General features: G+C 41.7%; 2 protein-coding genes across 2 annotated transcripts; both read left to right on the top strand.

Moving 5' to 3' along the window:
• The first annotated feature begins 977 nt into the window (after positions 1–977).
• On the top strand, positions 978–2461 carry LOC125899544 (trace amine-associated receptor 9-like). The gene is made up of 2 exons (XM_049593933.1): positions 978–1225; positions 1642–2461. The coding sequence occupies exons 1-2, from the start codon at positions 978–980 to the stop codon at positions 2459–2461; spliced, it is 1068 nt and encodes a 355-aa protein (XP_049449890.1).
• A 12478-nt stretch (positions 2462–14939) lies between these two features.
• Positions 14940–16337, top strand: LOC125899545 (trace amine-associated receptor 9-like). The gene is made up of 2 exons (XM_049593934.1): positions 14940–15100; positions 15518–16337. Exons 1-2 carry the CDS (start codon positions 14940–14942, stop codon positions 16335–16337), a joined length of 981 nt encoding a protein of 326 aa, XP_049449891.1.
• Positions 16338–22962: the final 6625 nt, after the last annotated feature.

Consider the following 22962-nt stretch of genomic DNA (forward strand, 5'->3'; position numbering starts at 1 on the left):
ACCCTCACTTGTAGCCAAGCTGCAGAGGCTTGTAGACGGTTCAGTTGACAAAAGTCAAAAATAATCTGCACCATGTGTCAAATGGAATTAAAATATCACTGAAGAATGTGAAGTTTGAGCTACCACCTACGAGCTTATCACACAGGTGCAGCTGATCAAACTCATGTCAGCAGACAACCATATTGCCGAAGCCAGCAAAGCACCATTTTGGATTGAGTGCATTGCCACAGACCTGTGGATGAAACTACTTCAAAGGCGTTAACTACAGCGCTGCTAAATGGGTGGCAACTGAATGCAGAACTGCATTTCAAGTCCTGTGTGTGATTTATCCTGGCTCCATGTGAATACAGAAAAAGTCTGCTAGCAGCTAGGTTAATTTATGCAATGTAAATTGTCATAGGCTTATGCTAATAATGTTAGCATGTTGTATTTGTGGATAAAATGTGTCTATTACAAGACAATTAATTTTCAGAATGTTCTATTTTACTCTTCCTGACTACTGGCTCGTGGTGCCTTAGCACTGGATATCTTTATATCGCGCATGTGCAGGTAAAGTTGTCGTGCCAACAAAGTCAGCTTTGACCATGAAGAGAAGTAGGGTGCATGCCCAAGTACAAAACCCCAATGTCATCACCCAATCTGCTCCTCCAATGTTATCGCAGTTGAAGACACTGAAAGTAAGTGAATTTGGTTTGTTGACAGTACTGTGCTTCGCAATTTCGGCATCCTAGGCAGGCTTACTTTGTTGAAAGCTAACCATGTGTTATCTTTAGTTTATTTTTGCTTTTTTATTGTTAAGTTGAAAATTTGAGTGTGAGTTGCCACACAACATTGCATCAAAATTTGGTGTAAAAACATAGCAAATCATTGCATCATGTGACCCACAAAGCAGCATGTGGTCACTCTGCTTGACTACTACTGGGAACCATGAGTATTAGGTAATTACCTTTGGCCTACTGAATAGATAGAATTTGCATATGGGAAGAGTGGACAGAGACGAATCAGCGAGACAGGAGAACCTGCTGAGCTCTGGCAGCTTTCTGATCAAAGCCCTGTCAGTGGCCATGGAGGAGGATGAACTCTGCTTTCCCCAAGTCAACACCTCCTGCAGGAAGACAAGTCGCCCTCACTTGGAGGCCACAGTCACTCTCAGTGTGCTGTCCTGCATCACTATGCTCACTGTGGTTCTTAACCTGCTGGTCATCACCTCTATCTCCCACTTCAGGCAGAGATACACTTTTCTGCTTGGCTTACAAAGTGTTTATTCTTTGGTTACAGTTACATGAAGAAATGGCTTTGAGCTCTGCAGCATGATGTCACATTTAAGCTGATGATAACTTTGATTATGGTGCTGTTGAGATGTGTTACTGAAACAATTAGTGATGATTTCACACATTTCAGGCTGCTGCACATCCACTAACCTTCTCCCCATGTTCATAAGTAGTGCATAAGAGTAATGTTCTCTTGTTTAGGCCTTTCATTACTGCATACTGGTTATTGCAAATGCTTTTACATCTGTGTTATATTTAGGCCTCATTGTTATAGGATAATTCATGCTCCTAGTGTCATAACTGCTAATAACACTCATTTCTACACATACATATAACAAGTGTATTCAGTGTTGTTGTTTTCCCGTTTCAGGCAGCTTCACACCACCACCAACTTCATCCTCCTGTCTCTGGCTGTTGCAGACTTCCTTGTGGGTTGCCTGCAGATGCCAGCTGAAATCCTCCTCTATCGAGGTTGTTGGACTCTGGGTGACTTAATATGTACTGCAAATTACTTTTTAGGTGTCCTTACTGTGAGTGTTTCAGTAGGAAACATGGTTCTCATATCAGTTGACCGCTACATTGCTATTTGTGACCCCATGTTTTACTCCACTAAAGTCACTCTGAAAAGAGTTCAACTCTGCATTTGTCTGTGTTGGATATTTTCTGCTGTTCACAGCAGTTGGATGCTGAGGGATTCATTGAAACAGCCAGGCAGGTATAACTCCTGTTATGGAGAGTGTGTAATTGTGGTAAATTATATTGAAGGAGCTATTGACCTTGTTGTGACCTTTTTTGCTCCCATTCTTGTCATCATAGTTTTGTATATGAGAGTGTTTGTAGCGGCTGTGACTCAGGCTCGTGCCATGCGCTCCCACATTACAGCTGTCAAAGCACAACGTTCAAAGAAAATAACTGCCAAGAAATCTGAGATGAAAGCAGCCAGAACTCTTGGTGTTGTTGTAGTTGTGTTTCTTGTGTGCTTCTCTCCTTATTATTGTTTAAGTGTTGCAGCTGAGAACAACTTGGTAGGGGTGTCAACTGCAGTAATTCAAATTTGGCTGATGTATTTTAACTCCTGTCTAAACCCTGTGATCTATGCCTTTTTCTACTCCTGGTTCAGGAAAGCTATTAAACACATTGTTACATTTTGGATACTAAAGCCTGGCTCCTCTGAGGCTAACATAGTGTAGAGACAGACTGTGACAGAGAGACTATAAAACCATTCAAAAGAGAAAAAGAACTGGGTCTATAAGCAGAATCAATTAAATCATTGTTATCAATCCCTAATCTTAACACATTATAGAATTACAGCACTAGTCCTCTCTCCTAAATTGACAAGTATTAGTTTATGGGGGATACTTTTGAAACAGCATTTGTACCACAACATATTTGTGCATTTTTTTAATACAATTTTATTTTCACAAACACACAGATACAAAGGTCATTGTGACCATAAAAATGACAGTGTTTGATGTAAGAGTGTGACACAAAGTCACTTGCTAAGTAACATTATGTTGGACATCATGTGAAAGTTAGTCTTAATAAAAACAAACTGAAATAAAAACAATAGCAAACAATGCTTTAGTTGGAGATTTCTCTATGTTAATGATAGGATTGAAGCTTGTGGTGTTTTGTGCAAATTACTCACTCAAATAATCAGTCAAATTTATTGATCATGTTTAACAACCAGACAGGTAACTTCAACAGCATGAAGGAAAACAGTTCAACTCTGCATTTGTCTGTGTTGGATATTTTCTGCTGTTCACAGCAGTTGGATGCTGAGGGATTCATTGAAACAGCCAGGCAGGTATATCTCCTGTTATGGGGAGTGTGCAAGTGTAGTTAATTATATTGATGGAGCTGTTGACCTTGTTGTTACCTTTTTGGGCCCCTTTCTTGTCATCATAGTTTTGTATATGAGAGTGTTTGTGGTGGCTGTGACTCAGGCTCGTGCCATGCGCTCCCAAACTGCAGCTGATACACTTCAGCGTTCAAAGCCAATAACTGCTAAGAAATCTGAGATGAAAGCAGCCAGGACTCTTGGTATCGTTGTAGTTGTGTTTATTGTGTGCAACTGTCCATATTATTGTTTCACTGTTGCAGCTGAGAACAACTTGGTTGGGGCGTCATCTGGAACAACTGAACTTTGGCTGATGTATTTTAATTCCTGTCTAAACCCTGTGATATATGTCTTTTTCTATCCCTGGTTCAGGAAAGCTATTAAACACATTATAACCCTTCAGATACTGAAGCCTGGCTCCTCTGAGGCTAACATAGTGTAGAGACAGACTGTGACAGAGAGACTAAAACTATTCTCTCCCTCTGAAGTGGAAATTATTTAAGTTGTCACTACACTGAATGTACACAACCTAAAGTCAGAGAAAACAACTGAATATTGAAAAAGTAATGGATGGAAAAGCAGTATCTTCAAATCTGCATTACCAATCACTAATCTGTACAAATTACAGAATTATAGTATTAATCTTCCTTCATTAATTCACAAATACAAGTTTAAAGTGTAAACCTGTGAAACCACATTTGCACTAGTTCTTCCACGATTCATTTGTGCATACATTTTACATTTTGTCTTGTTTTGTTTCTACAAATGCACAATTACATAAATACACTGTGACCATAATAAGAACACAACAGGGTTTGATATTAAAGTATATGTTTGACACAAAATCAGTTCTTTACTATGAAACACCCCCAGCATTAATCCTTTCACAAGCCAAAGTAGTAACTAAAATAATCAGTCAAATTTATTGATCATGTTCAACAACCAGGCAGGCAACTTCAACAGCATGAAGGGAAAACAATTCATCTTTCATGTGGGTTGGTTCACATACTCAGAATAAATGAGTCATGATAATGCTCATACATGTTCAGATTATTTTAGCTAATATAGGATTGTTGAATTCAGTAACCCAAATTCATGAACAACATTTCCACTGTCATAAAATAACTGTCTGTTGTATAAAATAACTTGGTGACAATATGCCATACAAATCTGCTCTAAAAACCCTGACAAAGGCTGTGTACTAAAACAGTTCAATAAAGGGACGATACAGAATATATTATTACATTCTTCCTGACCTCCTGACAGTGATGCCTTGGCACTGGGTGTTTCTATGTCACATATATGGAGGTCAAGTTGTTATACCCACAAAGTCACCTGCCTCAGTACAAAACCCCAACATTGTCACCCAAATTTGCTACCTCTATGTTTTTGCAATAAAGAAGCTGAGAGTAAGTCAATTTAGTTTGTCAACAGTGCCGTACCTTGCACTTTTGGTGTTGTGGGCAAGAGAGGACTGCTTCTGCAAGATAGCCTTTTCTTGTGTATTTGTGTGAGTGTTTGAGGCACCTAGCCTCAGCCTAGGTTGTGTGTCGGACATTAGCACAGTGTTTCCATGGATTCTGACTTGCAGTGTACATAGCACATGTGTGCTTTTAACTCCTGTATGGCCCCCCTCTGTATGGAGGATGGCCATGACCAATGCCTTGCCTGTCTGGGGCCTGAACACCTGAGGACAGGTGACTTTGACAACCCTTGTATGAACAGTAGGTTTATGCCACTGACAGTAGGAATGGGATTTGCAGAAATTGAAGATAATATTAATAATAATAGCTTTATTTATGTAGCACTTTTCATACAGAGATACAGCCCAAAGTGCTTAGCAAGAAATTTCAGATGGAAATGAACAGTAACAATAAAATAAGAATAAGTGGAAAATATAACCATAGCAATACATAAGAAAAAACAAAAACAATTTGGTTTCCAAAAAAACCAAAACTTTTACAATGAGAATGGTAAAATTAGCCCGAATTGAAGGCCAAATTCAAAAGGCAGGTCTTTTATTTATTTTTTAAAATTTCAAGGGAGTTTGCCTTTCTAAGATCGAAGGAGAGCGAGAAAGCAACCTTACCAGATTTCTTGTGGGAAACTTTAGGAAGTTATAAAACAATAGCACTGGTAGATCTGAGGGTTCTTGTTGGGACATAAAATGAAAGGCAGTTGCTGATGCATGAAAGTGCTAGATTATGCAAGGTTTCTTAGATAAGTGAAAAGGACTCAGAAATCACTTCTAAAAGATACAGGTAGCCAGTGCATTGATGCAAGGAGAGCTGCTGTGTGATCGAGTTTTGTTATATATATTGGTAAAAATTCTGGCTGCAGCATTCTCAATTAACTGTAATCTTGTCAAAGACTTTTTAGGGAAATCAGTAAAAAGAGAGTTGCAATAATCTAAACGGCTTGTGATGAAAGCATGTATCTGCATTTCAGCATCGTTGTGAATTAAAAATGGCTGAAATGTGGCAGTGTTCTTCAGATGATGGTGACAAATTATGTTGCCAAGAGGGTGCATTAAATAAGAAAAAGAATAGGACCTAAAATGCTTCCTTGAGGAACACCGTATTCAATAGCAAATTTCTGAGACACATAATCACCAAAACTAACAAAAAAAATAAATAAAATGTCTGACTGGTATTAACAAAACTAGTCCAGCACTGTGCCTGAGAGACCAACCTATTTCTCAAGTCGATTGATTAGAATGCTATGATCAATACTATCAAAAGCAGAATTTAAATCTAAAAAAACGAGGACAGCTCCATTGTTTGAATCATTTGAAAATCTCAGGTTATTTGCTGCCTTTAATAAAGTGGTTTCAGTGCTATGGTTGGGCCAATAGCCAGACTGAAATCTATCTTATTCAGTATTAATATTCAAATGATCACGTAGTTGGTCAAATATAATATGACAAAGCCATACAATTGTGACAAAGCTTTCTGGCCGACAAACAAAACTCTGACACATGCGCATCATAGACTGTAATGACTCAATGTACAACCAAAGGGGTGGATCAGATTCAAGATGATTCTGCACTGCTGTCTGCAAGGATGGCTATGGACCCAACAGTATGGAAGAGATGCAACACACTCTTACACGGCCCACCTAAAAAAGTAAGAAGGTGGACACTTTGGCTCTCTGGGTTGGTAGTCGTTCTTCTGAGTTTGCCCAGGTTAAGAAGTTCCTGCTCAGTCTCCAGCCTGATAATAGGGTGCCAGCTCCTGGAGGTGACGCTGGCACAATGAACTCACTGTGCCAAATAGATGTTTTGCTACTAACTGCAGCCTTCAGCAGTGTGTTTATAGAAAAAGATGGAAGTATGCAGAGACATGGATGGGGACACAGCTTCCTGTACCTTATGCTTTTTCTCAGGGTTACTTTGGTGGGTCATGACATGGATCAGAAGTTGTCCATACCACAATCAAGGGAAGAATTTGGATGGCTTCAGCATGCCTGGGGTTGGATGACACTGCTGTTGCAGCAGCTCCATCAAATGCTTTATTCACGCTACAGCTGGTTGCCCTTTCGATCCTTCCTTTTAAGCCCTACATTGAATGTGTCAGAGGTGTTGGTCAGGCACTAAATTGTTCTCCCATTACAACAATGCCATGCAGGAGGCAGGTAGCTATGGCTTAAACCCTATGGCCCCAGATGAACCTGCCATTGCTTCTTTGATATTGTCACTAATTTAGGCTCTCAGACCTGATGCCTGCTGCCCCCATCCTCTGTCTGGGCTGACTGATGATCCCCTTGTTGAGAGTTATAACATACTGGAAATTTCCCTTTTCACCTTATCCTGGCTCTCTCTCAGACCCTGAAGCAATCTGGTGCAGACTCCTCTGCCCAGACCCTCAGTGATGCATCCCTTCAGGCTTTTGCTTTCATCTTCGGGAAGTCTGGAAGGTTGATATCAACAATGACACTGGCACACCACCAGGTCTGGCTAGTGCAGTCCTCTCTGTTAGAGGGATGTCCACACACCCTCTGTCCCCTTTCAGTCATTCCAGGTCAAATGTTAGGGACAGGTGTTTAGTAGGCATCCATGTTATGGATGGCAGATGTTTTCCAGTCAGTGATGCAGGGGGGCTCGTTTGTGTCAGTAGAACTCAAGGATGCCTGTTTTCATATGCCTATTACACCAAACTACAGACACTTACTGAGGTTTACCTTTCAAGGATTCAAAGTGATGTCATTCAGTCTCTCACTGGCCCCTCACATATTTATGAGGTTCATGGCAGCCGTTTGACAGTCCTACCACACCTGGAATTTGGCTTATTATTTCTCTAACAACAGGGCAGTCAGAGACACAGCTACATCACAGTCACTCTCATTTGCACAGGAAATGTACAGTTTCTACTTGTTGGATGCATACAGTCTTTTCTTTTTTAATAAACCTACAACTCTGGTATATATCCTAATACTTACTTCCTTGTGCAACAAAAACACTTGGTGAGGCATAGAAAACATCATTTTCATGAAAAGCAAAAAGCAGGCTCGTTGGTGAAAGTCCACCACCATCCACCTCTCCTCCAATCCACCCTATAGGGACATTCCACTTCCTTACATTACGATTATATTGACAATGTTACAACTCTTTGCAAAAGGTGCCTTTGTGCAGCAGTATCTTGCCAACATCCACTGATATAGCACTGGTCTTGACACTTCTGGTTGGTGGCCACTGCATCAATAACTGCCACCACCTGCTGAGAAAGGTGCCTTTGTGCGTCAGTATTTAACACCCAGATCACTGACAAAGCAGCAGCACATGATGAGCTCGATTGAGAATGAGTTGAAAAAATGAACTGTATCACTTAATAAAACTCTTTGAAATAAATTACAAGAAATCCATGCACACTGGTGTGTGTTGTCTGCTGTATTCTATGCATTTTAAACAGTCAACTGATGATGTATGTATGTGTACTAACAGCTCTAGTTGTGCTGTGGTGAATTCATGTGCTGTTGGGACATTTGAAAATCAGGTAGCTAGACAAACATTAGCTGCTGAGAAGTAAAAAGCTGGCAATTTCACTTTATTGTTTGTTTCACTGTTTTTATTTTTTGATAACATAGTTTTGAAAGGTTGTTGCAAGGTTGTGTGGCAACTCAAACTCAGGTTTTTGACACAATAGCAAATCAGATGGATCTAAGATGGCGCAGCGGATGGCCGCCTTGGAACTTCGCTCTCTCGTACTTCTCCTATTTTTGATGGGTTTTTTTTAGCTTCCTGCTCCCCCTCTCTGGTCACCTTCACCAGAGAGGAACTCTTACACACTGGTCAGTCCTCCACTGGAATTTTTTGCCGGTTTTCAATGACCCAGCAAGTTTTACAGATATTTTGGTTTGGAGGCGCAGCGGCAGTCCTTGGGATGCACCGGAGACGGAGATGGGGCAAGCACGGAGGAGCGCTAGTGAGGCTATAGCAGCAGGGATTATGTGCTCCACTCCCGTCTTTACACCTGGAAAATGTCCGCTCTCTGGCAAATAACATGGACGAGTTGCTGCTCCTAACTCATAAAAACTCTGACTTAAACAGACCTGCTGCCCTGTGTTTCACTGAAACCTGGCTCAGTGAACACATCCCGGACAGTGCATTACAACTTGTTGATTCCAACTTTTCCGAGCAGACCGACAGAGCTCAAAAAGAAAACAAAGGGAGGCGGACCGTGCTTCTACATAAACTAAGGTTGCTGTATAGATGTCAGTGTTGAAGAAGTCATGCAGCCCTCACTTTGAGACTCTCGTCATTAACTGTAAACCGTTTGATTCACTGTGGGAGCTTTACTCATTTGGTCTGGTCGATGTTTACATTCCACCTCACTGGCTCTGAGATCCTGAAAAAAGACTTTTCCCTGCTCCTGGAGAAACTGAGTGACTGTCAGTCACAAAATGTGTTCATTTCTGGCCCCATTCCAACCCTGGGAAAGGAATCGAGTCTTTTACCAGACTCCTTGCCCTGAATACATGGCTGACATCGGCATGCTTCACTCACAGGATAAAGTTTATTGACAATTTTAACATCTTTTGGAACTGTAAGGATTGCTTTCAGCGTGATTCATCCGAACATCAGTGGATGCAGACTACTCGGGGCCAACCTACGTCATGCTCTTGGAATGCCATACCGAAACATGCTGATGCTCCACATCACCCAAGGCATTCAGAGGATGTCCCTGTCCCAGTCAGGGATCCAACAACCCCCCTCCTGCCCTTCACCACAATCACCATGGAGCCAACGTCAACCCTCCCCCCCTCCACCACGCTCACCAATCAAGGAGTTAGTTAAAGCTGCCACACTAAAGCTCAGTCAAATTGATGAACTCTTAAATAGTAGCCCTAGACGTCATCACTCAGGTGCCTGTCATAGATGAGACAGACCCCATGCCACTTCCTTAAACATTCCGGCGATCTTAAATAGCCGGTGGCATGGTCAAACACATCTTGAAATTGAAAAGTATCAGCCAGAGTCATCTCCAAGGTCTGTCATTCCTGTTTTGACTAGCATCAGGAAAAACAATGTGTACTCGAAGCACACAGCTACTCTATCTAATCTGACTCCAGTTATGCGTCAGCCACAGACTGTGTCAGACAATGTTAGTACAATAAACTTAGCTTTATTAAATATCAGATCTCTAGCTGGCAAGTCACTATTAATTAATGATTTTATTATCAAGAGAAACCTTGATTTTATGTTTTTAACTGAAACTTGGTTAAATGAAAACAACAATGCAGCAGTACTTACTGAATCAGCCCCCCAAACTTCCATTTTATCAGCTCAGTTAGAGAACTTAGGAAAGGAGGTGGAGTAGCCACTTTATTTATGGATGTTTACCAGTGCAAACAGTTGTCATATGGGAAGTTTGAGGCTTTTGAATATGTTGCACTGCAGTTGAGATCCTCCTGTCAAGCAGTATTAGTAACCATTTACAGGCCTCCAAAATATAGTGCACACTTTGATGATGACTTTTCTAAACTATTGTCTGTTGTCTGTATTGATTTTGACTGTGTTGTTATAGTGGGTGATTTTAATATCCATATTGATAATCCCAAAGATGGCAGTGTGAAAGAACTTTTCTACATCCTGGAAAACTTTGAACTTTCCCAGCATGTAACAGAGCCAACACACAATAAGGGACATATTTTAGATCTAATTATCTCCAAAGGGCTCAACATTTCTGAGGCTGTGGTGACGGATGTTGCCTTTTCTGATCATTACTGTGTTTTCTTTAAAATGGCCATCTCCGCTGACAGCAGTAAAATTACAACAGAGGTAATCAGAAAACGCTATATCAACGAAAACACCTGTACACTATTCACCCAGGATTTTATACCCACACCAGCTGTGCCCTCAGTCTCTGTCAATGATCTGGTTCATAGTTTCAGCTCTAAAGCTATGAATATTATGGACAATATTGCCCCCATGAAGGTCAAAGTTGTCTCTGGTAAGAAAAAACCACCATGGAGGAATGCCACACAGGTAAAAGCTCAAAAGAGAATGTAGAAATGCAGAACGCAGGTGGCGAAAAACCAAACTCCAGGTTCATTATGACATCTATAAAGGAAAGTCTGCACATCTATAGCTTGGAGCTAAAAAGGGCGCAGCAGTCATTTTTCTCTGAGATTATCAACAAAAATAACAACAATGCATGGACTTTATTTACTGTTGTTGACAGACTGACAAACCCACCAGTGTCAGTCCCTCCTGAACTGCTGTCCACCAAGGCAGGCAATGACTTTGCTTCTTTTTTCACAGACAAGATTTTAAAGATAAGACAGACAGTCTGTAACTCCAACACAGTGGCTATTTCACCTGTGCCTCATAAGACTACTCCAGTTAATTTGACACTTTTTCACCCATTAAATTATGCTACTTTGACAGACATAGTTAGAAACCTTAGGTCCACTACCTGCTGCCTTGACACTCTGCCTACAAGCTTTTTTGAGAGAAAGATGTTTTTAACTGCATAGCATCAGATATACTACAGATAGTCAACTGTTCTCTTCAGTCAGGCCTTTTTCCAACGGCCCTGAAGACTGCAGTCATTAAACCTCTCTTAAAAAAGCCTAATCTGGATGCCTCAGTAATAAATAAGTACAGGCCCATATCAAACCTACCATTTTTAGGAAAGATCATTGAAAAGGTTGTTTTTCAGCAACTTAACACCTTCTTGGAGCAAAACAATTCCTTTGATGCCTTTCAGTCTGGATTTCGAGCACATCACAGCACTGAGACTGCACTTGTAAAAGTTTTAAATGACATTCATCTGAGCAGTCATGCATCAAAGATTTCGGTTCTGGTATTACTGGACCTCAGTGCTGCATTTGACACAGTTGACCATAAGATACTGCTCGACAGACTAGAAAAGTTTGTGGGACTTTCTGGCACTGTGCTAAATTGGTTTAAATCTCATTTACAAGACAGGGATTTCTTTGTGTCACTTGGCAATTATGAATCTGTGCGAACAAAGATTACATGTGGAGTTCCTCAAGGGTCCATTCTTGGGCCTCTTCTGTTCAACATCTATATGCTCCCTCTTGCTCAGATTATGGAATATCATAACATCTCCTACCATACTTATGTAGATGACACACAACTTTACATAACAGTGTCACCAGATGACTACAGTCCCCTATATCTACTAAATAAGTGCATTGACGAAATCAATACGTGGATGTGCCAGAATTTTCTACAACTAAACACAGAAAAAACTGAGATAGTTGTTTTTGGCCCCAAAGAACAAAGATCAATAGTCAGTGCTCACCTTGACGCCATGACACTAAAACCTACAGATCAAGCCAGAAATCTTGGTGTAGTTCTGGACTCAGACCTAAATTTCAATAGTCACATTAAGACAATTACTAAATCAGCCTACTACCACCTTAAAAACATAGCAAGAATAAAAGAATTTCTGTCTAAACCAGATACAGAAAAACTTGTTCATGCTTTCATTTTCAGCAGGCTGGACTATTGTAACGGTGTCTTCACAGGCCTGAGTAAAAAATCAATCAGACATCTGCAGCTCGTCCAGAACGCTGCTGCCAGAGTCCTCACCAACACCAAGAGAGTGGAGCACATTACACCAGCGCTTAAGTCACTGCACTGGCTTCCTGTGTGTCAAAGGATAGACTTTAAAATCTTGTTACTTGTCTGTAAAGCACTAAATGGTCTCGGGCCTAAATACATCTTATATACTTGTACATTATGAAGCATCCAGACCCCTCAGATCATCTGGAACAGGTTTACTCAGTGTTCCCAGGATCAAAACCAAACAAGGTGAAGCAACCTTTAGTTTCTATACTCCCCGCCTGTGGAACAAACTTCCAGAATATCTGAGGTCGGCTGAAACTGTCAGCTCATTTAAATCAGGGCTTAAAACATTACTGTCCTGTCCTCTTCATACATCTTGCATAAATTCACAAGCAGATAAACTCCATCCACCAATTACCACGCAGACAGTGATGTATCAAGTTGACCGTCTTTAATGAGGTAACTGCCAGTAGGGTAAAACTGACAAAGAAAAGGGATACAATTAACAAAGTGTCCAAATTCCTACTACAATATATGTAAGAGAAGCATTAAGTACCTTAACCTAAAAAAAAATACAGTGCATTAAACAATACAACTAATTTCCAATTATACCATAAGTTGACAACTGGAAGCATAATGTTGCTAGATACAATATATCTTATGCACATTTTCTTACTGAGAGGTAGTCAGAACATGTGGCTGACATGAATACACTATCAACATTTTTATCTTTATATAAACCTTACAAACATCTCAGATCTATAAAAATATACAAATAAATGAATAAATGATAAACCCAAGGTTTATTTTTACATACCAACGATGCTTTCAAATGCCCGAACACCAGAATGATGTCCGATAAAAAAGGGCATGAGCTCTCCCCTGGCTCTGACATGGAGAACTGATCAGTCGCCTACTGATGATGTCATCAGCTAGAGACACACACTATGTGATTTAAATGACTGCTATAAAAATCCACCAGCAGGGGGTGCTAAGTGACAACTAAACATACTGACTAATAAAATAACCCTGGTAAGGCAGAACAATTACTATTTACTGCAGCTTTCAAGTGAACTAGATGTGTAACTTGCGAGGATAATCTGTAGCTGTTGTTTTTATATCTGTCTGCTGTTGCTTTTGCTTTATGTTTGTTTTTACATGCATTTTCTGCACTGTTTTTAACTATTTATTGTCTTGCTTTTAGCTTTCTTTTAATGATGTATTGTTCCTTTAATGTTTTATTTTAATGTATTTCTCTTGTAAAGCACATTGAATTGCCTTGTGTATGAATGGTGCTATATAAATAAAATTGCCTTGCCTTGCCTCGCCTCAGGCATGTGTAACGGAGACATCACAACACCTGGCTGACCAGGTGACAGACGTGGAGAAAAAACATCCAGACTCCCTGCTCATCATCCTAGGAGATTTTAACAGAGCAAATATTTCTCACGAACTTCCCAGATACAAACAGCATAAAAAATTCCCCACCAAGGACTTTGGATCAACACTGGATCACTGCTACATAGTTTTAAAGGACGCTTATCGCTGTGTCCCCCATGCAGCTTTGGGGCTCTCTGATCACCGTCTGTTCCATCTCATCCTGACCTACAGGCAGAAATTAAAAACTTCTAAGCCTGTAGTAAGGATTGTAATGAAGTGGACTGTGGAGTCAAAGCTGGAGCTACAGGCCTGCTTTGACTGCACAGATTGTAGTATTTTTGAAGCTGCAGCCACACACCTCAACAAACTCATTGACAGTGACATCTTACATCAGTTTTTGTGAGGATATGTGTGTGCAGACCAAGACCTCATGCACATATAACAACAAACCCTGGTTCACACCCAAACTCAGGCGGCTGCGCCAGGTCAAGGAGGTTTCTGGTACCACCATCTCTCAGGACCTGAAGTGGACCTCCCACAGAGACACTGTCTAGAAAAAAGGTCCAGCAGAGGCTTTACTTCCTGCAACATCTCAGGAAGCTCAACCTGCCTCAAGAGCTGCTGATCACTTTTTACATAGCCATAATCCAGTCTGTGCTCTGCACATCCATCACCATCTGGTTTGGATCTGTCACCGAATGGACAGGAACAGACTGAAATGGACATTCAGGTCTACAGAGAGGATTATTGGGACTGATCTTCCCCCCATCCAGGACCTGTACCGGTCAAGGGTCAGGAAACGGGCAGGAAACATCACTGTAGACCCCTCACACCCCGGACACATTCTGTTTAAACTCATCCCCTCCAGCAGCAGCATCATCTGGTGCTACAGAGCACTGTTCACCAAAACTACCCATCACAAAGACAGTTTCGTTCCCTTGGCTGATGAACTCCTAACAGCCAGAGTGGCAGGAAAAACAACACTTGCATCCTTGTATATTGTATATTTTTTATATTTGATGTATATTTGTATAATTTTTGTATACTGTATATTGTATATTACTGTGTACTCCACCTCTTGGCTAAATTTTGAGTATTTATGTCAATTCTGGTACACTGAGAGTAAGTGTACTGGAGTTAAATTCCTTGTATGTACACACGTACTTGGCAAATAATAAAGCTGATTCTGAAATCATTGCATCATGTGGCCCACAACACAGAATGGTCATGTGCTTGACAACATTCAGGTGTACTGGGAGCCAGACTCAGAGAATAACATAGTCACCTTTGGCCTACTGAATAGATGGAATTAGCATATGGGAGGTGAGAAAAGAGATAAATCAGCTGCACATCAAAGAGACAGGAGAACCTGCTGAGCTCTGGCAGCTTTCTGATCAAAGCCCTGTCAGTGGCCATGGAGGAGGATGAACTCTGCTTTCCCCAAGTCAACACCTCCTGCAGGAAGACAAGTCGCCCTCACTTGGAGGCCACAGTCACTCTCAGTGTGCTGTCCTGCATCACTATGCTCACTATGGTTCTTAACCTGCTGGTCATCACCTCTATCTCCCATTTCAGGCAGAGATACACTTTTCTGCTTGGCTTACAAAGTGTTTATTCTTTGGTTACAGTTACATGAAGAAATGGCTTTGAGCTCTGCAGCATGATGTCACATTTAAGCTGATGATAACTTTGATTATGGTGCTGTTGAGATGTGTTACTGACACAATTAGTGATGATTTCACACATTTCAGGCTGCTGCACATCCACTAACCTTCTCCTCATGTTCATAAGTAGTGCATAAGAGTAATGTTCTCTTGTTTAGGCCTTTCATTACTGCATACTGGTTATTTGCAAATGTGTTTACATCTGTGTTATATTTAGGCCTCATTGTTATAGGACAATTCATGCTCCTAGTGTCATAACTGTTAATAACACTTATTTCTACACATACGTATAACAAGTGTATTCAGTGTTGTTGTTTTCCCGTTTCAGGCAGCTTCACACCACCACCAACTTCATCCTCCTGTCTCTGGCTGTTGCAGACTTCATTGTCGGTTTGGTGCTAATGCCAGCTGAAATCATCATCTATAGAGGTTGTTGGATTCTGGGTGACATAATGTGTGTTGTGTATTACTCTTCAGCTTTCTTTGCTGTCAGTGCATCAGTAGGAAACATGGTTCTCATATCGGTTGACCGCTACATGGCTATTTGTGACCCCATGTTTTACTCCACCAAAGTCACTGTGAAAAAAGTTCAACTCTGCATTTGTCTGTGTTGGATATTTTCTGCTGTTCACAGCAGTTGGATGCTGAGGGATTTATTGAAACAGCCAGGCAGGTATAACTCCTGTTATGGAGAGTGTGTAATTGTAGTTAATTATATTGAAGGAGCTGTTGACCTTGTTGTGACCTTTTTGGGCCCCTTTCTTGTCATCATAATTTTGTATATGAGAGTGTTTGTGGTGGCTGTGTCTCAGGCTCGTGCCATGCGCTCTCGCATTACAGCTGATACACTTCAGCGTTCAAATACAGTAACTGCTAAGAAATCTGAGATGAAAGCAGCCAGGACTCTTGGTATCGTTGTAGTTGCGTTTATTGTGTGCAACTGTCCATATTATTGTTTCACTGTTGCAGCTGAGAACAACTTGGTTGGGGCGTCATCTGGAAACATTGAACTTTGGCTGGTGTATTTTAATTCCTGTCTAAACCCTGTGATATATGTCTTTTTCTATCCCTGGTTCAGGAAAGCTATTAAACACATTATAACCCTTCAGATACTGAAGCCTGGCTCCTCTGAGACTAACATAGTGTAGAGACAGACTTTGACAGAGAGACTAAAACTATTCTCTCCCTCTGATGTGGAAATTATTTGTTGTCACTACACTGAATGTACACATCCTAAAGTCAGAGAAAACAACTGAATATCAAAAAGTGCTGGATGCAGAAGAACTATCTTCAAATCTTCATTACCAATCACTAATCTGTACAAATTACAGACTTATAATATTTTCCCCATGAATTGACAAATACAAGTTTAAACTGTAAACCTGTAAAACAACATTTGTACTAATTGTTCCACAATGCATTTGTGCATTGTTTGTTTGTTTTGTTTTGTTTACACAAATGCACAATTACATAAAGACAGTAGAGTGTATGGTTGATACAGAATCAATTCTTTGGCTCGTGAATGGATTAAAGCTGGTGGTGTTTAAGCAAATTAGTCACTTAAATAATCAGTCAAATTTATTGATCATGTTTAAAAACCAGGCAGGCAACTTCAACAGCATGAAGGGCAAACAACAAATTCTTCATGGAGGTTAGTTCCTAGAGGGAAATTCGTTTTCACGAACTGTACATTTACAGAAATCGATCATGGATATCACAGGCACAGACATATCACAGACATCACAAAACATCACAAAACATTACATCTTCATTTACAGGGGTGGACACTTTGAGTCAATGGGAGCTCTTGTTAAGTGCAGCTATGGCTGCTGGGATCAGACTCTTCCTGAGTCGAGCTTTCCTAAATTTGAGAGTAACAATATGCTGAAACAATATGTTCTTTATTCACCAGACAAAATCAATCCTAAAACACAGAGGTTGTTTTGTTTGTCTTTGCTTGTTTCTTTTTTTTTTTTTTTTTTTTTAAGGTTTTAAATGGTCAAGCACCATGTTATCTAACAAAACTCTTGTATCTTAAGACTCAAGTTAGAGCATTGAAGTCAGATGCTGCACAATGTTCCGAGAAGTACAAACACGAACAATGCTGACCGGGTCCATGTCATTGGTTCGACAGCCCATTAGTTCGACATCCTGTTAGTCGTACTGTCCGCGGTGCTGAATGGCTCACTCCGGGCGTACGGTGCGCCGTGACCGGCTCTGGGTCAGCTGGGAAAGGTTTGAGGCGGAGCAGGCTCACAGCTTATGTGTTTGTCACTTTCTTTTAACCCACACCATGATCTTTTCCTGACCCTAACCAAGTGGTTTTTGTGCCTAAACCTAACCAGACCTTAACCACAGGGCATCATGATGATTTTCGAACGGAGTTCGGAACAATGGGTTTGATATGGTCGGAACAATGGGATGTCGGACCAATGGGCAGTTCCCTGCTGACCAAGCCTTCACAATGGTTGCCCCCTTTAAAACAGCCCCAACTACAGAAAACGTAAAGTCACTACTGAAGACCCATCTCTTTTCACTGGCTTATGATTGATTTGAGCTCAACACCTTGACTTTATTTTCTGTTGTGCTGCAATATGTTCTTTATTATGTTTACTCTTCTCTTCTGTTTTTACTGCTGTTTGCTTCTGTGTTGATCTGTTTTGGTCTTTTATGCCTCTTAAGTATTTTTGGTTGACTGCATTTCTTTTTAAGTGTGGTCTACAAATAAAGTTTGACTTGACTTGACAAAGGTTCTGTGCTGAAACCCAATTTAATAGACTATTCAGAATGTTCTATTTCATTCTTCCTGACCTCCTGATGGTGGTGTCTTCACGCCGGTATACCAACAAATTCACTTGTGACCATGCAATGACAAAGGGCACACATCCCAGTACAAAATCCCAATGCCATCTGCAAATCAGCTTCCTCTATGTTCTTGCAATGGAAAAAGCTGAAAGAAGATCAAATTTGTTCGCCGACATTGCTGGATCCGCACATTTGGTGTCCTAGCCAGGCTTCCTCTGGTCCAGCCTCTCACTCCCACCCCCAATAAAAGCTATTTATTATTATTATTATTATTATTATTATTATTATTATTATTATTATTAGCATTAGTTTTAGCACTATTAGCATTAGCAATATGGTTCTCATATTGATTGACCGCTACATGGCCATTTGTGACCCCATGTTTTCCTCCACCAGAGTCACTCTGAAAAGAGTTCAACTCTGCATTTGTCCATCTTGGATATCTTCTCTCATTAACAGCATTTGGATGCTGAGGGATTTCTTGAAACAGCCAGGCAGGTGTAACTCCTGTTATGGGGAGTGTGTAATTGTTGTTAATTATATTGAAGGAGCTGTTGACCTTGTTGTGGCCTTTGTGAGCCCTGTTCTTGTCATCGTAGTTTTGTATATGAGAGTGTTTGTGGTAGTCCTGTCTCAGGCTCGTGCCATGCGCTCCAAAACTGCAGCTGATACACTTCAGCGTTCAAAACCAATAACTGCCAAGAAATCTGAGATGAAAGCAGCCAGAACTCTTGGTATTGTTGTTGTTGCGTTTATTGTGTGCAACTGTCCATATTATTGTTTCACTGTTGCAGCTGAAAACAACTTTTTAGGGGTGTCATCTGGAAACATTGAACTTTGGCTGTTGTATTTTAATTCCTGTCTAAACCCTGTGATATATGTCTTTTTCTATCCCTGGTTCAGGAAAGCTATTAAACACATTATAACACTTCAGATACTGAAGACTGGCTCCTCTGAGGCTAACATAGTGTAGAGACAGACTGTGACAGAGAGACTAAAACCATTCAAAAGGACTGAATATCAAAGGAGAAAAAGAACTGGATCTATAAGCAGAATCAATTAAATCATTGTTATCAATCCCTAATCTTAACACATTATAGAATTACAGCACTAGTCTTCTCTCATAAATTGACAAGTATTAGTTTATGGGGGATACTTTTGAAACAGCATTTGTACCACAACATATTTGTGCATTTTTTAAATACAATTTTATTTTCACAAACACACAGATACAAAGGTCATTGTGACCATAAAAATGACACAGCAGTGTTTGATGTAAGAGTGTGACACAAAGTCACTTGCTAAGTAACATTATGTTGGACATCATGTGAAAGTTAGTCTTAATAAAAACAAACTGAAATAAAAACAAACAATAGCAAACAATGCTTTAGTTGGAGATTTCTCTATGTTAATGATAGGATTGAAGCTTGTGGTGTTTTGTGCAAATTACTCACTCAAATAATCAGTCAAATTTATTGATCATGTTTAACAACCAGACAGGTAACTTCAACAGCATGAAGGGAAAACAGTTCATTTTTCATGTGGGTTGGTTCACATACTCAGAATAAATGAGCCATGATAATGCTCATATATGTTCAGATTATTTTAACTAATAAAAGATTGTTAAATTCAGTAACCCAAATTCATGAACAATATTTCCACTGTCATAGAAAACTGTCTCTTGTGTAAAACAACTTGGTGATGGTGTGTTTAAAACATCTGCTCTTCAAACCTTCACAAATGCTCTGGTAAAACCACAATTTAATAAAAAGACTATTTAGACTGTTACATTTCATTCTTCCTGACCTCCTGACGGTGGTGCCTTAGGACAGGACATTTATGTCGCATATGTGCAAGTCAAGTTGTTTTACTAACAGTAAAGTCATCTGCTTCAGTACAAAACCCCAGTGTCACCACCCAATCAGCTACTTCTATGTTTTTGCAATGAAAGAATCTGAGAGTAGGTCAACTTGGCTTGATTCAAGAGAGTTCCTCCCTCACAGATTAAACCAAGCGACTGAGTTGACATCATTCAGTCTACCAGGTTCAACTAAGGAGGCCATCAGAGCTGCCCAATCAATCAATGAATCAATCAATCAATTTTACTTATAAAGCCCAATATCACAAATCACAATTTGCCTCACAGGGCTTTACAGCATACGACATGTAGCATATGACAGCTGCTGTGCCCTGTTTGGGCAGTCAAAGCATTTTAATCAGGAGAGACACATTTTCATGGTAAAAGAATATTTATTAACGTGAACGAATGAATAAGAATGTGGAAAGTCTTTGGCGATTAGACCCTGTAGAGATAGTTTGATTTAAGGAGGGTGATGAATCAGAAAACCCTCTGAAATCAAAACGAATACTTAATTGGAAACAGGTTCACTATGATCCCGGATGTAACATGGCGGCGTGGCGTGCCTTTCTCTGTCATTTCGGTTCTCAGTTTTAGCATTTAAAACTAGTTTCTGCTATTTTGAAAGACCTGCGTTTTTTAAAACCCTAACTGTTTAATGTGTGTACTTTGGCCGGATGGCCGATCGTTGATACTTGCTCAGCGGATCTTGAATTTTTAGGGCGTCTGTGCAGACAGTGACACAGCCGCGCCCGAACTACATTGGCGTCTCACTAACTTTCAGCAATATACATCCTTCTTTCCGCCTAATACTGGATCTTGGACTATGATACCGCTCGCACGACAGTAAGAAACCCCCATAACTACATCGGCCAACCCTGATGCCTCTTTAACGCTCTTCCTGCCGTTTACTGTACACCGGAGTGATTGCTGCTTACTGGTTTTGGGCATCCATTCACCTCAACGGGCCCAGTCTCTGGGCCCGCGCCGGTAAGTGCCGCTCTCTGCAGGACATAAAACTTATCCGATCTGTGACTACACACCGCCGTGGACTCCTGTTGGAGTCCCCGCGTGTAAGTTTCCATTCTGTGACTCGGTAAACTGCTAAAGCTGGTAGAAGTAGCCTCCCGACTAATACAAACAAACGTATTACGTCACCACACACTCCATTGCTGCCGTAGTTGTTTTTGTTTCCTAGGCAACCCACCTGCTCCCCATGGCTCCACTCACCTCTCCCCACGACTGTGCCAGCTGCCTCAACAAGTCCCAGAAAATCGCTGAGCTGGAGCGGCGTATCTCCAACCTGTACTGGATCCGGGATGAAGAGGCTCGCCTCGACTCTGTGGTTTCCGTAGGTGCCCACGGTCCTGGAAACTCCGCGGATCTTGACTCCACCGTCCCAATGTTCGATGCCGGCTCACCGGTCACTAACCCTGCCGGCTTGGCCCCAGCCGAGCGGACAGTCACGGCTCCTCAGCCCCGCGCTGATGACAATGCAGCCACAGCAACACCCAGGTTGGCTTTCTCAGTCTCAGCTCCTCATCTCCCTGCCGAGGACCCATGGCTATCGCTCGGGGCCAAGCCAAAGTGGGCAACCAGGAGGGCTGAGACTACTTTCACCTTCAGCCCAAACCCAAGGCTCAGAGCGAGCAGCTCCACTCCCAGCCAAGAGCCCTGGTCCACGGTAATTGGCAAAAGGCGAGGGAAATCCAGCCCACAATCTCGCCCACCCTGTGAGCTCCAGCTGGAGAACAGATTTAACATCCTGGGCGTAGAGGAATCCCCTCCGCTTCAAACTGGCTCCTCTCCTCCTCCTAACCCAGTTAATGTCTCGCTGCCAGGGGCCCAGGGAGTTAATGGGCCTGCACCAGTACCCCTGGTCAGGTCCTCGATCTCCTCCTCCCGGCGGAAGATCGTGAAGGAGGCGGCCCTCAGAGCGAGACGATCCAGTGGACTTCCCCACCGTGAGCGGTCATGCGAGCCCGCAGCCACAGCTATGCCCGCTTCTCAAACTCCGCCGGCATCCTCCTGCCCCACCGAGCTGCGGGGCCCGTTACCTCCTCCGCGTCCTCTGTTCCCCCAACTACTGTCATAGTGGGTGACTCCATAATGAGACATACCCGATTTTTCAGCGCCACCACTCACTGCTTTCCAGGAGCCACTGTCTCCAAAATCATTAGCAAACTCCCGGATTTACTGCTTTCGCTCCCAGACTCCATACATCACGTTATCCTAAATATTGGAACGAATGACATTGTCCGGTGTCAGTCTGAACTGCTGAAGGTTGACTTTAACACGCTATTCACCACCTTGAAAGACTGCGGGAAGTCAGTCTTCATTAGTGGCCCTCTACCAACACTCGGCCTCGGCGCACAGCGGTTCTCTAGACTCCTCTCCCTCCATTCCTGGCTCCAGACTGCTTGCAGTACCCTTGGTTTTCACTTTGTCGACAATTTCAACTTATTCTGGAATCGCCCCTCTTTCTATCGACATGACAGTCTGCACCCGAGCAAATTAGGTAGCCGCATGCTCGCAGCAAACATACAGTACACTGTAGGCCTACACGCCATGGCTCACGCACATGCTTGACTGTATACATGCCACACCCCCTCCACAGTGCGCTCTCCTCCTTCTCCTTCTACAAAACCCTCTGCGAGTTCTGTGAGTACTGCCTCCCATATCGACCCCTGGCGGCCTGGAGAATTAACTGCGCCTGATGAGCACCACTGTGCAGTACGATATAGCTGCAAAATTCACACCATGGCCTGGCGGGCTTACTGCTCCTCAACTGCTCATTCCTATTCCTGTCCATATTAAAAACTCCACTGCTCGTCTTCCTTGCCATACTGACAGACCTACAGGGGTTACAAAGGATAATCTATTAATTATTTCTGGCAACTCCACCACTCACTCCTCCACTCTCAACACGTTTTCTCCTGACCACATGCACATTCATTTTGGTTTCATCAATATTAGATCAATCAGTAACAAGGCTCTTCTTATTAATGACATGATTGTTGACCATGGCATTGACATAATGGGGTTATGTGAAACCTGACTGAAACCAAATGAATTTCTTCCCCTTGCTGAAGCCTCTCCCCCCAATTATT

The sequence above is a fragment of the Epinephelus fuscoguttatus genome, linkage group LG13, assembly GCF_011397635.1.
Source record: "Epinephelus fuscoguttatus linkage group LG13, E.fuscoguttatus.final_Chr_v1".
In the NCBI taxonomy this organism is placed as follows: Eukaryota; Metazoa; Chordata; class Actinopteri; order Perciformes; family Serranidae; genus Epinephelus; species Epinephelus fuscoguttatus.